Source organism: Periplaneta americana, chromosome 7 (assembly GCF_040183065.1).
Source record: "Periplaneta americana isolate PAMFEO1 chromosome 7, P.americana_PAMFEO1_priV1, whole genome shotgun sequence".
NCBI lineage: Eukaryota > Metazoa > Arthropoda > Insecta > Blattodea > Blattidae > Periplaneta > Periplaneta americana.
The window spans coordinates 186,319,610-186,333,428 of NC_091123.1; the positions used below are offsets into that span (position 1 = coordinate 186,319,610).

Genomic DNA, 13,819 nt, shown 5'->3' on the forward strand with positions numbered 1-13,819 from the left:
TCCTTGATCTCCAGAGAACAAGGTGCCGGTGCAGGTGTTACGTGCTGTCTCTTCTCACTTTATAGATCTCTTGGATATGGAACAACAAGTTTTGATGGAGAAATCGTTGCAATAAGTGAAAACCTCAGGAATCTTCTATGCCACATCAATAAATTTAAGAATGCAGTTATATTGTCAGACTCCAAAGCAGCTATTCTATCAATAGTCTCTAAACACACACCTTCATCTCAAACAGCAGAAATAACTAAAATGCTCTCTCAATTAATATCACTCAATAAAAGAATTGTATTCCAATGGATACCATCCCATCGTGGAATCCTGGGAAATGAGAATGCGGATGCTTTAGCAAAGAAGGGCAGCACTGCTACTTACAGACCTGTTACTAAATCTACGTATTACTCTGTGAAAAGATTTATTAAATCTACATACTTAGACTTCAACAAACAAAATTTGATAACACAATCCCAAGGGAAAAAATGGAACTCTCTGCATCGTAATCCACAGTTAATTCCCGATTTACCACGAAAATCGTCTGTAGCTGCATTTAGATTGGCACCAGACCATGATTGTTTGGCCAAACACCTGCATAGAATTGGAATATATCATTCCCCTAACTGCCCATTGTGCAACTCAAACCAAGAAATAGGATTCGGAACACCTCAAAATCTGTGCTTCAGTGGCTGGTCATGATAATATCTTTGAAAAATATTGGAGTGCAAGAGTCAAATGACTTTATTGTCAAACGCCTGGCATTAGAAAACAACAACAACAATAATAATTTATTTTTAAACTATGCAACATATTCAGTAGTTTTGAACTAACATATAATAATTTTTATTCCAGGTAGCAGAGTTGGCTCCACCAGTCGATCGGGGTTACATGGTGGAACCTGCTCTTACAGATCCCTACAATAACAATTATACAGGAGAATACCATCCACCACCTCCAGAATATCCACCACATTCATACAGGGAGGAGTGGCCACAGCAACCTCGGGTATTACTTTATTCTCTGTATTTTCTTCGTCCTTGAAAATGACTAAGAAATATAGACACATAATTTGTTTAACATTGCCATTGCCTCATGGGTAGCTGTTTTATAGTTCAAGGAAACAAAATAACCATGTAACTCATAACCAGGCACTTAATTTAAACCATGATATTTATTTTTTGGTACGTACAAAGGTTGGATAAAAAGTAATGGCAACATTTCGATATTTCTGACATGGCTTTATTCACAGGGGTACAACATTTACATACTTTCACTGTAGTCTCCCCCTTTATTTATCACCTTTTTCCAAATGTTTGGAAGGTGGCGTGCACCATCAGCGCGTCCATCTTTGTTGATGTTCTGTATTGACCACCCTAAAGCACGGATAAGTTCATCTCTGGTATTGTACCGGGTCCCTCGCAGCGGTTCTTTCACTTTGGCGAAGAGATCTTAATCGCATGGACTCATATCGGGTGAGTACGGAGGATGTTCCAGAATCTCCCATTGCCAGCGGCGCAAGAGGTCCTTGATAGCAGCAGCGGTGTGACTCCTTGCATTATCATGAAGAATGATGGGGTTCTGTACCACCAAGTGTCGTCGTTTTCTCCTGAGGGCTGGATGAAGGTGGTGCTGCAGGAACCTGCAGTAGTAGTCTGCATTTACCATCTGCCTTGGAGATATGGCGTGGTGCAGTATTACCCCATCAATGCCATACGCCACAATGAACATCACCTTCACAGCACTTTGAGTAGGGTGCAGTTTCTTTGGACGAGGAGAACCGGGATGCTTCCATTCATTTGATTGGCATTTCAAGTTTGATTCGTACGAGCGAGTCCAGGTTTCGTCCATAGCGACGATTCGTACCGGTCCAACAAGGCCTTCCTGGAACGCTTTAACCCATCATGCCACTGTGCGATATGGCAACGCTGCATCGTCACATGCTTCACGCAGTCCCTGAAAACATTCTTGTGCACTACGACCTCGTGTCACTTCAATTTTAATCCAGGAACATTGCTCTAGTTTTGTAAACATGGTCTTAGGGCGCTTGCACTATCCCTATGAAAGTCAACGTTCTGCACACTGCAGTAGATTGACAGAGTACTGTCGCCGCTGGCTACACTAACTCATCTAACAGTCCTTGTTCATGTCCACACAGCTGGCAGCTCTCGAACGCACCATCGTCACGTGACAGTGTTGCCATAACTTTTTATCCAACCCTTGTACAAGCAAATATGCTTCATAACAAACATTATTGCGCTGTTACTTTGAGTTATTTTATCTAAAAAGGTGTGAGAAATTGGGTGCTTGAATTGGATGTAAATGCTGTATGCATTTTAGTTTAGGAGACTAATTGAAGTGGACCTCTTATTTCTCTGGTCAAGGAAGATCGTGTAGTTCATCTATTTACATCTGGTGAATGTGTGTTCCTTCCAGACTGTGCTGCATGGGCCTGGAGAATCTTACGAGACCCCAAAAGATCCTCGATCGATTCCACCGTATGAGGAAGAGCGTTTGCCTTGGGAGAGTGGTGGAGGTGTGGAGGACAAGTTACCGTGGGAAAGAGACCGAGCGAAAGATCGTGATCGTGATAGAGAAAGAGATCGCGACAGGGAAAGGGACAGAGAGCGAGAACGACGTGATAGGGATAGGGATCGTGATAGGGACAGAGACAGCTATCGGGACAGGAGTCGAGACAGAGATCGAAGCAGGGACCGAGATGCCGATAGGGATAGGGACAGGGATTGGGAGGACAGGTCCCGGAGAGAGGATAGAGAGCGAGAGAGAGATCGGGAGAGAGATAGGGAGCGGGAAAGAAGTACTAGTAGTGCTCGCGAGTACCAGGACGTGTCTCGTGACAGAGACTGGGATCGAGGTGGGAGTGGTGGTGGGGGTGGTGGTTCGGGTTGGGGAGGGGGGCGCAGAGAACGTTCTTCGTTGTCGATGGAGCGATTGCCATGGGCGGATAGAGGCGATCACCCGCAGTCGAAAGGGCCTCCATTACTGCCAATACCTCCGGATCATGTGGTTCCACCACCTCACCATCACCCCCACCATCACCACGAAGGCCCGGGTCCAGGGAATCTGCACAGGCTTCCCTCGCACATGCACCCTCATCCTCCTCCGGGACCATCGCATCATCACGACATGGCCAGACCACATTCCCGAGGCGAACGCAAGCCGCGCGATGGCTCTTGGGAGCGAAGCCAGGGCCCGCCGCCGGGACCGCAGGGATCGCTGCTGCACCAGCCTCCGGATCAACCCTGGGAGATCGGCCCCGGGCGCGAGATGTCGCAGGAACGCGATGAGGTGCTTTCTATCAGGAAGCGACCGCGCTCGCCTCCTTCGCAACCGTCGCCTGCACTGCGCTCTCCAAAGAGGCCGCACACGCCTCCCCTGCAACAACTGCCGGGCGGCCCCATCACTCCTGAAGACAAGCTTCCTCAGCAGCAGATGGCACCAAGATGGCCATCTTCAGCATCGCCGAGCAGAAGTGAGGCCGGCAAAGTGAAGAAAGGTACATTCTTTGTTGTTGACTTGATCGTCGGTGTTTTTGACTCAGACAGAGGCCCAATGTTGTGTCTTCGAGTTACGGGCAGGAGACTCACGTCTCAGTGGCTTCATGTGCCTGACGACCGTCCACGTGCCTGGATTAAGACTCACAGACACAGAGGCAGATAGGGTTGGCCTCCCAATGCAGGTATCTGTCTTCAGGTGAACTTGTGCATATCAATTTGCTTCTTACCAAAGGGTAGATCTTGAGAGCCTTTTCACTGAAAGTAGATCTATTCTCTGGTTCTTAATTTATTTAACGTGTTAATAATTTATTTTTATTAGATTGCTAGATTTAAGTATATAGCCTCTAACAATTTTGGTGGCGATTTCTGAAATAGAAGATAAATAAGGAAACACTTTAAAAGTAAAGTGTAAATGGAAGTTACGAAATTTAATGCTTCATGGCCATGTCTGATGAGTCCCTTTACTTAAGTGTTTTCTTACATGAGATCCTAGAATTTGCTGCCAAATATTTTGTAGATCTAGCATATCAATCTCATAGTGGATTGGAAGATTTAGAGATAGGATGTGCTGTATTGAGTGGAATATAAGTTTTCCCCAATTATTAGGAAGCGGTTCATTACTATTGTTCAGCCATACAATGTTTGTAATTTGCGTGGTTGAACAGTAGTTCGTTAGTGAATTAAATTGGCGCTGGTTTGAAGTGCCGTCTGAAGCAGGAGCTCAGTTGAGCAATGTTGCATTTCAGACAGAGAGGTCCGTAATGCAGTTAGACTTCACATGGGGTTTTGCAAGTCTCACACTTATATTCACACCAATACAGTGATTTTTTTGCTAATGTGCAATGTGTGAACGGAGCATCACATTGGAAGCGGTGCGGCGACGAATTTAATGGTGTCATATCTCGTGGCTGAACTCGTAGTTCAGTGATGTAACAAGATCTCGCGGCTGTTCAGTTGATGTAGTGTGGTGAAATGCAACATGTGGTGAGGAGAGTGAAGTGCCCGCGTTCAATTCGTGCCATTGTGAGTTCCATTAGTCTTTAGATTTTCTTTTTGTTTACTTTTTTTTTCTTTGTTTCTAACATTCATAAAGCTACAAGAAAATACGTCAGGTTCCTCTGAAGTGCTTCGCTGTGTAGTCGCAGGATTGACCCAGTCCTGTAAGTGGTTTCTGCTCTGCCGGTACGGAGCAAATATATTAAATTGTGACGGGAATCATTGAGAATTATTGTGTTTATGGCAATCAGTTTCAACTTTCAAGCCCTACATGATGTCTTTTAAAGTGTCAGTCTGCTAATTATTGGTGTTGGAAGTGAAAACAGGGGTATTGGAATGGGGGGAAAAATTAACCCTGGAAAATTTTCAGGCACCATTTGAAATGATTTGGTGAAGAAGTGGAAGGATTAGGATTAAATTAGAGTTAGGTATTTAGTTAGGCCAAAAGGTTACGCTGGTCCCATTGCAGAAGTGAGTTCGCCGACGCCGTCATCCGGTGCTCAGCAGAAGTTTGAGTCTCTGTCGCCCGGTGATGTGGAGTCCATCTCAGAAGGTGAGATCCCCGAGACGGAAGCAGATTTGGAAGGGGACACTCTTGCGTTAGCGAAGACTGCTGAGACATCTGAATTGATGGTAGCTGGAGACATTGCAGGGGCAGCAGAGGACGAGCCTAGTCTGAAGCTGGAGCCAGCTGAGGATGAGATTCCGCCTGCCAGGCCGGGGTCCGCGGACCGGAAGATACAGCCATCCACCCCTCCCTCCCTCTCTGCCTCCATCCCGGCAACCGGTTCTCCGGCCAAGGCTTCGGCTGTTTCTAGTCCAAGTAACATAATCCATGGCCCCCCATCCACTCCTCCACCCACTACAGTAAGCAATGTGGCAACACCGGTTGGCTCGCCTATTCCACCTGATGAGCCAAGCATGATGGACGTGGAACCATTCGAACCCATTCTCAGCGATGAGGACATTGTGGATGAGACAGATCCACAGGTAAGATGCTACTTTTGGTCTTCTTCTCTGCTTAGTCTTTGTGATAGTGTATAATCATTGAAGTAACAATCATCTTGTCAATGTGGCTATGTATGTATGTATATATGTATGTACTCTATACAAATCTACACGCTTTCACCAATATTTTCCAAAGTTTGTACATTTAACCTTCATAACCAGGAGAAGAACATAGACTACATTCAAATTGTGCAAATGGACGTTAAATTAATTAAAAATATAAAAAATAAAAATAAATAGATCAAATATCCATGTATAATATTAAATTGTGCAAAATAATCTACAGTCAATTGTTCTTTATTATTGTCTGTTGTATTCAACATCGACTTTCACCAGGCCTTGGAAATTATAACACGACATTAAATTACATTGTTGTTACAGATCATGGAGGCTAGAACTAGACAATTCATGCAATAAATATCTTTACTCAGCCCAGGAACGTATTATGAATTTCTCAATGTAGTTGTACATAGTGAGCAGACTGTGTTTTATCCAACTGAATTCTTGAATTCTTGAAACCACAAGGATTGCTACCATATAATTTAATACTTAATATTGAATCACCAATAGTACTATTGTGAAATACTGACCCACCAAAATTATGCAATGAAACAAGAATTGGTGTGAAAAAAACTCTTTCAGAACGTAGTAATAGAAGTGACAAAACTGGCAAAACGAAAGATGTTTTTATGCACGCATTCTTATGATACCCACTAACATGCATTTCGATTTTAAGTAACAGCAATTTCAGTGCGACTAGCATTTGTAATGGTCATATTAAAATTAAGCTCAAGGACAGTCGCTCAAAGTTACAGACATTAACTTAAAAACTCCGTGTTTTTCACATTATTAACTATATTTTACGCAAATCAAGATTTCAGGTATAACTCCCTGTAAAGTTGATTTGAATAATTTCGAGGGAAAAATTGTTCCGGAGCCGGGTATCGAACCCGGGACCTTTGGTTTAACGTACCAACACACTACCACTGAGCTACCTGGGAACTCTAACCGACACCGATCCAATTTTTCCCTCTATATCCACAGACCTCAAAGTGGGCTGACAACCGTCAAGAACCAACTTTGAGTGCACACTACAGGGAGTTATACCTGAAATCTTGATTTGCATAATACACGTCACTGTTCGTTAACAGAAAACCACAATTTAAGTCACACGGAGTTAGTGTGCACTCGAAGTTGCTTCTTGACGGTTGTCAGTCCACTTTGAGGTCTGTGGATATAGAGGGAAAAATTGGATCGGTGTCGGTTAGAGTTCCCGGGTAGCTCAGTGGTAGAGCGTTGGTACGTTAAACCAAAGGTCCCGGGTTCGATACCCGGCTCCGGAACAATTTTTCCCTCGAAATTATTCAACTATATTTTATACATAGAAGTAGGAAAAAAAAGATTTTACACACATCAAAAAGAAATCCAATGATACTTTTGTCATATTGCTAATGTAGTATGTGAATGTACGTAAGCCGACTGAAAATAACACTGTCAGGTCAGATAGTAAAAATAAAAATAATATCATACGTCTCTCAAAATGTGTCCGAAAATGTGTTACTGCGAAATTCTATCTGTATAATCACGTTGCTAATGTAGTATGTTATGCGTTGTGGAAATAATCTCTTAATTTATAAAAAAAAAAAACTAGTATACATCTCTCAGAATATTAGTCTCTATGTTAAAATATGACTTATTGCGAGTTTATATTGTATCTGTATTCTGTGTATGAAATAAGAATTAATGTAGGCCTAATATGTTCTGAATTTGTGAGATATAGTTTCTCAAGTCATATTAAAAAAAAATAGGCATGCAGAAGTCAAGGGGTAAAAAATCTTCCAATATAAATTAAATGATATATGTATATATTGATTCTTTTGTACGACCGAAAAGTCTAACAACCAGTTTAATTAAAAAAAAAAAATAAGCAAAAAGAACAACTTGGGCGCCCACGGTTGCGGGTTCGATCCTGGGCCAGGTCGATGGCATTTAAGTGTGCTTAAATGCGACAGGCTCATGTCAGTAGATTTACTGGCATGTAAAAGAACTCCTGCGGGACAAAATTCCGACACATCCGGCGACGCTGATATAACCTCTGCAGTTGCGAGCGTCGTTAAATAAAACATAATATATTACAACTTGGGCAATGCCGGGTGCTTTCAGCTAGTAAGTATATAATTTTGAGATGAGTAAAATGTGTTGTGTACACTGGCACTTGGAGGTGAATGAAGATAATGTTTTACTGAGGTGAAGGTTGTTATTGTCAGTTCGAGCAAAGATGAAACAAACCAATATGTTGCATTTAACATTAATTTTATTCAGGTAGGAGACTCTACTTGTATCGACTTTTTCAAGCTGCTGCTGTTATTCAGCAAATGGTCAGTGCTTTTGCAAATGTTGTGGACAGTTCGACATTTGTTTAATCAATTTAATCTAGTACATGGAATGTGCTGTACACTGGGAAAGTATGTGCCATTTAAAAGTGGATTGCATTGGGCCCAGTAACTGATTTAACATTTTTTCTTCACATTTTACCTTTCATGACATTTGTATCTTCGTTGCTGTTGGAAATTTTCACATACAGCTATTGTATTTTCATGTGTTACACTGTCAGATTTCTTGAATTTTCTAGACAAATTTCATAGACAGTCTAGAGTGTTTTTCAATTGCATGTGACTGCTCTACAGTTTTACAAAAACGGTGTAAAATTCAAAATTTGTCGGAATATAATAATGATGAACGTTGAGTGGAACGGAGAAAAATTCTCTCCGGCACCGGGATTTGAACACGGATTTTCAGCTCTACGTGCTGATGCTCTATCCACTAAGCCACACAGGATTCCCATCCAGATTTAGGATCGAATCCTCTCAGTTTAAGTTCCACCTCTTGGGTTCCCTCTAGTGGCCACCCTCATACACTGCGTCATAGCTGTATGACAATGGCACAATGTGTCCACACATGTGCAGAGGTGCACTCGTTATGAGTGACTAAGTGGCCGGGATCCGACGGAGTAAGCGCCGTCTTAAATCACTAAGTGATTATTCGCAAATCGTCCCTCCTCTGGCAAACTAGCGAAAGTGAAAATAAGCACCCCTGCACTTAAGGTCTATATTGTACTTAGTACTTAGTACAATATAGACCTTAAGTGCAGGGGCACTTATTTTCACTTTCGCTAGTTTGCCAGAGGAGGGACGATATATATTATTACGATGTACTGAAGTACATATGATATTTCCATGTAGATATTCTGCGTCATCATGTGATGAAAGATGAGTGGAACAGAGAAAAATTCTCTCTGGCACCGGGATTTGAACCTGGGTTTTCAGCTCTACGTGCTGATGCTCTATCCACTAAGCCACTCATCTTTCATCATATGATGACGCAGAATATCTGCATTGAAATATCATATGTACTTCGGTATATCATAATAATATATGGAATATAATAAGTTTATTAGTGCTGTGGAATTTATTAGTAATTGTTTTTTTTTTTCATTAATCTTCTGTTTTGATTATACTTCTACATTTTATCAGAGGAAGCAACTGGGCTTCTAAGTGATTTTTTACGAAATTTGGCATTTACAGTATTACAAAAAGAAGTCAAATTGAACTACAGAAATGATTAATCGTTAAAACAAAAATAATTTTATACTTCATGATTCTACGGAATTATTACATTTACCACACAAGGCCTTAAATATAAGAAGTCACACTGGCACTGTATTTGTAAAGATGTAGGCAACTGTAGAGTGGTATATTTTTATTAAGTTTTGTAAACGTGTCAAAAAGTTACTAAAAGTATAAAATGTGTTCATGTTTAATAACAGTTTAGGTATTTGCAGACATGTAATAAAAACTAATATGAAGGTCATGTTCTAATGTAACATATTTACAAATGGCTTTTAAGGAACCAGGAGGTTCATTGCTGCCCTCACATAAGCCTGCCATCGGTCCCTACCATCATATTCCATCTCCCTCAAATCTATTTTAATATTATTATTATTATTATTATTATTATTATTATTATTATGTAACATACATTTTCTAATATGAAACCGCTAGATTTATGATCTTGTGAGGTGAAGTGTGCAACTTTCTTACAGTAATGGAGTATTTAGAATTATTGTAAAATTAAATGTACTGTAAGATCTTATTAAAACATCGTACGGTATATGAGATAACATGCAATTTAGAATTATGAAATGTTGGCTGTAATACATTTTTAACTTAGTGACTTTAAAAAATCTCTAGACACATTTTATGTTGGCACAAACTGTGTTGTAAATTTAGTGTTACTGAAATGTAATGGAAGAATATTTAAGAACTTTACAACTTTCATTAAATTTTCTTGTCTCTGAAAGGTGTGTACAGCAGCAAAATTGTTCAGTTTTCCGAATTGTGGTGACATATATTCCTAGGATATAAAGCTTGCATTTATGTGAATGAAGTTTCAGTAATTCTGTAGTGTGTTATGCTGACTCTCACTTGTTGGACTAGCTTGAGAGAGGTTTTTGCTGCAGTTGTTTGAGTACCATATCATGAAGTTTTTCCTCTGTTGTCTTTCGACAACATTCTTTCGATCATAAAATACTTACTTTCTCAGCATTTGGGCACATTTTGTATTTATCGTGATTGCGAAAATCTTCCATCTCTAATTATCATATTAACTTGTGATTTGTAAACAATAGTATTGCTATAACCCTGCTTGAAGTCCATAGATGTTATGTTCAGGGAGTGAAGAGATCAGAATGGGACATCTCTGCCAGTCTGTCTTTCAACAAACAACAATTACTATGACCATTGCAGTATCTGAGATAAGCATCTACAGTCACATAATATTCTGCAAGAAGAAATGCCCTCTATTGGCATCTTCTATTATACATATACCTGGGTGGAAATTTCCGAAAAGATGTATTTGCGGAAAAGTTCCAGCCCTTGATTCCATCTTCCCTGAATATGACACTATGGGATTTCTTTGTGTGGAGTTATATTTAGACCATTGTTTACCAGTAACCAGTTACAGATAAATATGATCTGAAGGTATATCTCCAGTTGATGCTAACAAGTTTCTTACATAGCATAAGTTTGAATAGGAATCTGTTGACAAACTAGTTCTTATACAGAAGGAAGTCTTTGCAACATTGGGAGTAATAAACAATTTTATCAGTGCTTCTGATGAAATGACAGTTGGTACACTGTCATACCTGAACTGTATAGAAAATCTCATTACTTATTGCTCTGGTTCAGAAGGCAAATAATTATGAATTACTTTTTTTCGAAAGAAATAAGTGAATGATTATTATATAAGTTATCTATAGTAACTATAATACTTTCTGTTGTGATATACCAGTACTAATATTTGACGTTTCAGCTTCAATCTTGTACAAATTATGCAGTAATTAGCAAATTGAAAGATGTTATGTGTTTGGACATCAGTGATGAATGTAAGGACTTTTATGAAAACACTTGTAAGGAATAGATTGTGATTGCCATTAACCATATAATTATACATAAAACATAATTATTGTATTTCATTACCAGCACAGTATAGTATAAGTAAGTTTTTCATTGTCCACAGCATAATCAAAATGGTTATTTTAGAATAGAATAATACCTAAACTGAAATTAATTCTAAGGCCATGTACCTTAGAAGGCTCTGAATGTAATGAAATGTGATGAAGGGCCTGAAATATGTGCACACAATAAATTTAACACTTTTGTATCGAAATTCTTAACATTAAAATTTTTAAGAATATGTGTGGTAGGGCAGTTGAGTTAAATTTACTCTGAGAAAAATTTCCACTCCATTTTGAGCAAAGAGTAGCATTTTCTTCATTCCACTTTGCCATTTTCTCTGAAGTCACATATTTCTTCACACAAGATATGTCATCAAATTATCTTCATCCAGGTCAAGTCTATCTACATTTGAGGAAAAATAATTGACTGTCTCTTCAAATTAGTCCTTTTCTAGAGGAGGTCTGAGCAATATAAGTATCTTATCTTGTGAATGAATAACCCAGGCACTGGAACTTTACAGTATTTTTATAAAATTTTTGAGACGGACACAGAATTTTGTTGTGAAATAAGAGTCATGTAAAATTCCCAAAAGTTGCTTAATTGATAGTGGAATAAATTATCTTCTTTCTTGAAGTTTATTTTCCTATTAACTTTATAAAAACATCAGAAGACTCAACTGCAATTACGTCTTCACTTTCAGTTTTCATTATGGCATCATGAGAAAGTGAAAAAGCTGTGTAAGGGTCATGAAGTATTAATAATAATTAGTACTGAAAATCCAGGGATAACTTGGAACAAATCATTAAATCCAGGGATATTCTGGTGACGAATTTTGTCTGGGGACAGAAACTAAATTTGGGGTCTGTCCCTGGGAAACGGGGACATCTGATAACCATAGCCCAAAATACTGGATAATTAAAATTTGCCATCTGTTCTAATTATTTTATAGTAAACTACTAATTTTGCTCTTTAAAATGCTAAGATTTTTCTTTTCCGTGTGAAATTATCATATTATAGGTTCTAACAAAGATAGTGTTTATGTATGGTGATAAGATATTAAATTTTATTTCAGATAATACATGAGTAGTGCATAAACTTCAACTACCCTAATTACCACTACTTGTTGGGATATAGTAGTTTTTGAAGTCATTTTAGTAGACTTGCTGAACTGCATCTGAAACTTGTGATTTCAAATTTGACCAAGGGTGTTTGGTTTTTAAGGCAATAAAATCCTTAGCTTAAAGGAATGTAAAATGGGAGTCCAGTGTCATATTTGTAAAACAACCTTTTCTAGGACTCTGGGAACAATTACTTAACCATTTTTTCGCCCAAGTTTTTTGTTTTGCAGGTGGTCCTCTCAGAATGCATTTCTCTCTGATTCTCGAGTTCGAAACATAGAAGCTGATACCTAGTACAATTGTAAAAATTCTGAAGACATATGTAGCTCATTAAAGAAAAATTAGAGAAAGAAACAGAACTGGATTAACAGTGTTAGGTGTCCTACATTAGTGTTGAAGTACTTGGGACTAACCTGACCCATCTATAATAATGTAGTCTAACATTCATTGTTTTGAAAAAATTTGGAGAAGTGAGGGAGATAGCAGATGTTGCATTTTTAAAGATTATTTAAAAATTAGATGTATATCATACAAAGTTACATTATGGAGATGAATAATATCTGTTCCAACATAACCTCAAATTTGAGACAATCTACTTTTCATATTACATTCACAAGTTCTTTCTTCAGTGGGCGGGAAAAAGACTTAAGTCATTACATTTTGTGATATAAGAGTTCCTTCATTAAACCCGTTTCATAAAAGAGATCCTAAACTAGTGACGTCAACAATAAAGAAAATAATGAAATAGCCAAAATGCGCCACTTTTCGGATTTGCAGCATTTTAAATCTTTTAAAATTCCTCCTGTAAATTTTCTATAGAGTGACTTAAGCCCTTTTGCCCGCCCACCAAAGGTATATAATATACATATACGAATTTCTAGTATTTTTTTTTATTTATTTATTTATTTAATAATAACATATACATAAAAACGTTACATTAAAATACCCCGAAAGAGCAAAGCTCGTGTTCGGGGACAGTTCCGTTACATAGATACACATACTTTGTAGACAAAATACTTAAGAAAAAAGCTCACATAAAGATTGTAATAAAATTAGTAAATAATAATACTAATAATAACTGAGTGAAAAAAGAGACGATGTTTAGATTGATGGATTAATATTAAATTATTATTAGTAGTATAATTAGTGCAGGTCATGTTGATATAGTAACCAAGATAAGATAGAAAAATACACTTTGGATAGAAATAAACTTGTTTTACAATACATGGTACATAATATATATACAGGGAAGTCTGTCATATAAATTTTTTAATTCTGGATCTGAAAATTTCATTGCTTAAAGTAGTCAATTCTGGATGAAATTTTATTATCGAATTATATAGACGTGGACCATAATTTGCACTGTGTAGTAAAGCAGCAGATGTGAAACATTTAGGTTCAACTAATTTAAGAATTTCATTTCGTCTGGTATTATGATCATGTGGCTGAGCTACAAATTTCATTCTATTTTTATGATAGAATTTCATTAAAGAGTATTTATAAATTTGGTCAATTCTAAAAACATTCAGTTCAGAATGGATCAAATTTGTTGGATAATCCAGTCGCCTTTTCAAACAAATTTTGATTATACGTTTTTGCAACATAATTAGAGGAAAAAAAAAGCAGTTTTTGTAATGCCTCCCCATCCAGTTATACCATATTGGATAACAGATTC

At 38.3% G+C, this 13,819-nt stretch overlaps 1 protein-coding gene across 1 annotated transcript in view; it reads left to right on the forward strand.

Moving 5' to 3' along the window:
• vir (VIR_N domain-containing protein) overlaps positions 1-13,819 on the forward strand; it is a 68,308-nt gene that overhangs the window by 4,566 nt on the left and 49,923 nt on the right. The window contains exons 5-7 of the mRNA XM_069832060.1: positions 844-996; positions 2,425-3,505; positions 4,972-5,492. Coding sequence (XP_069688161.1) covers positions 844-996; positions 2,425-3,505; positions 4,972-5,492 — 1,755 coding nt within the window. The remainder of the gene's footprint in view (positions 1-843; positions 997-2,424; positions 3,506-4,971; positions 5,493-13,819) is intronic.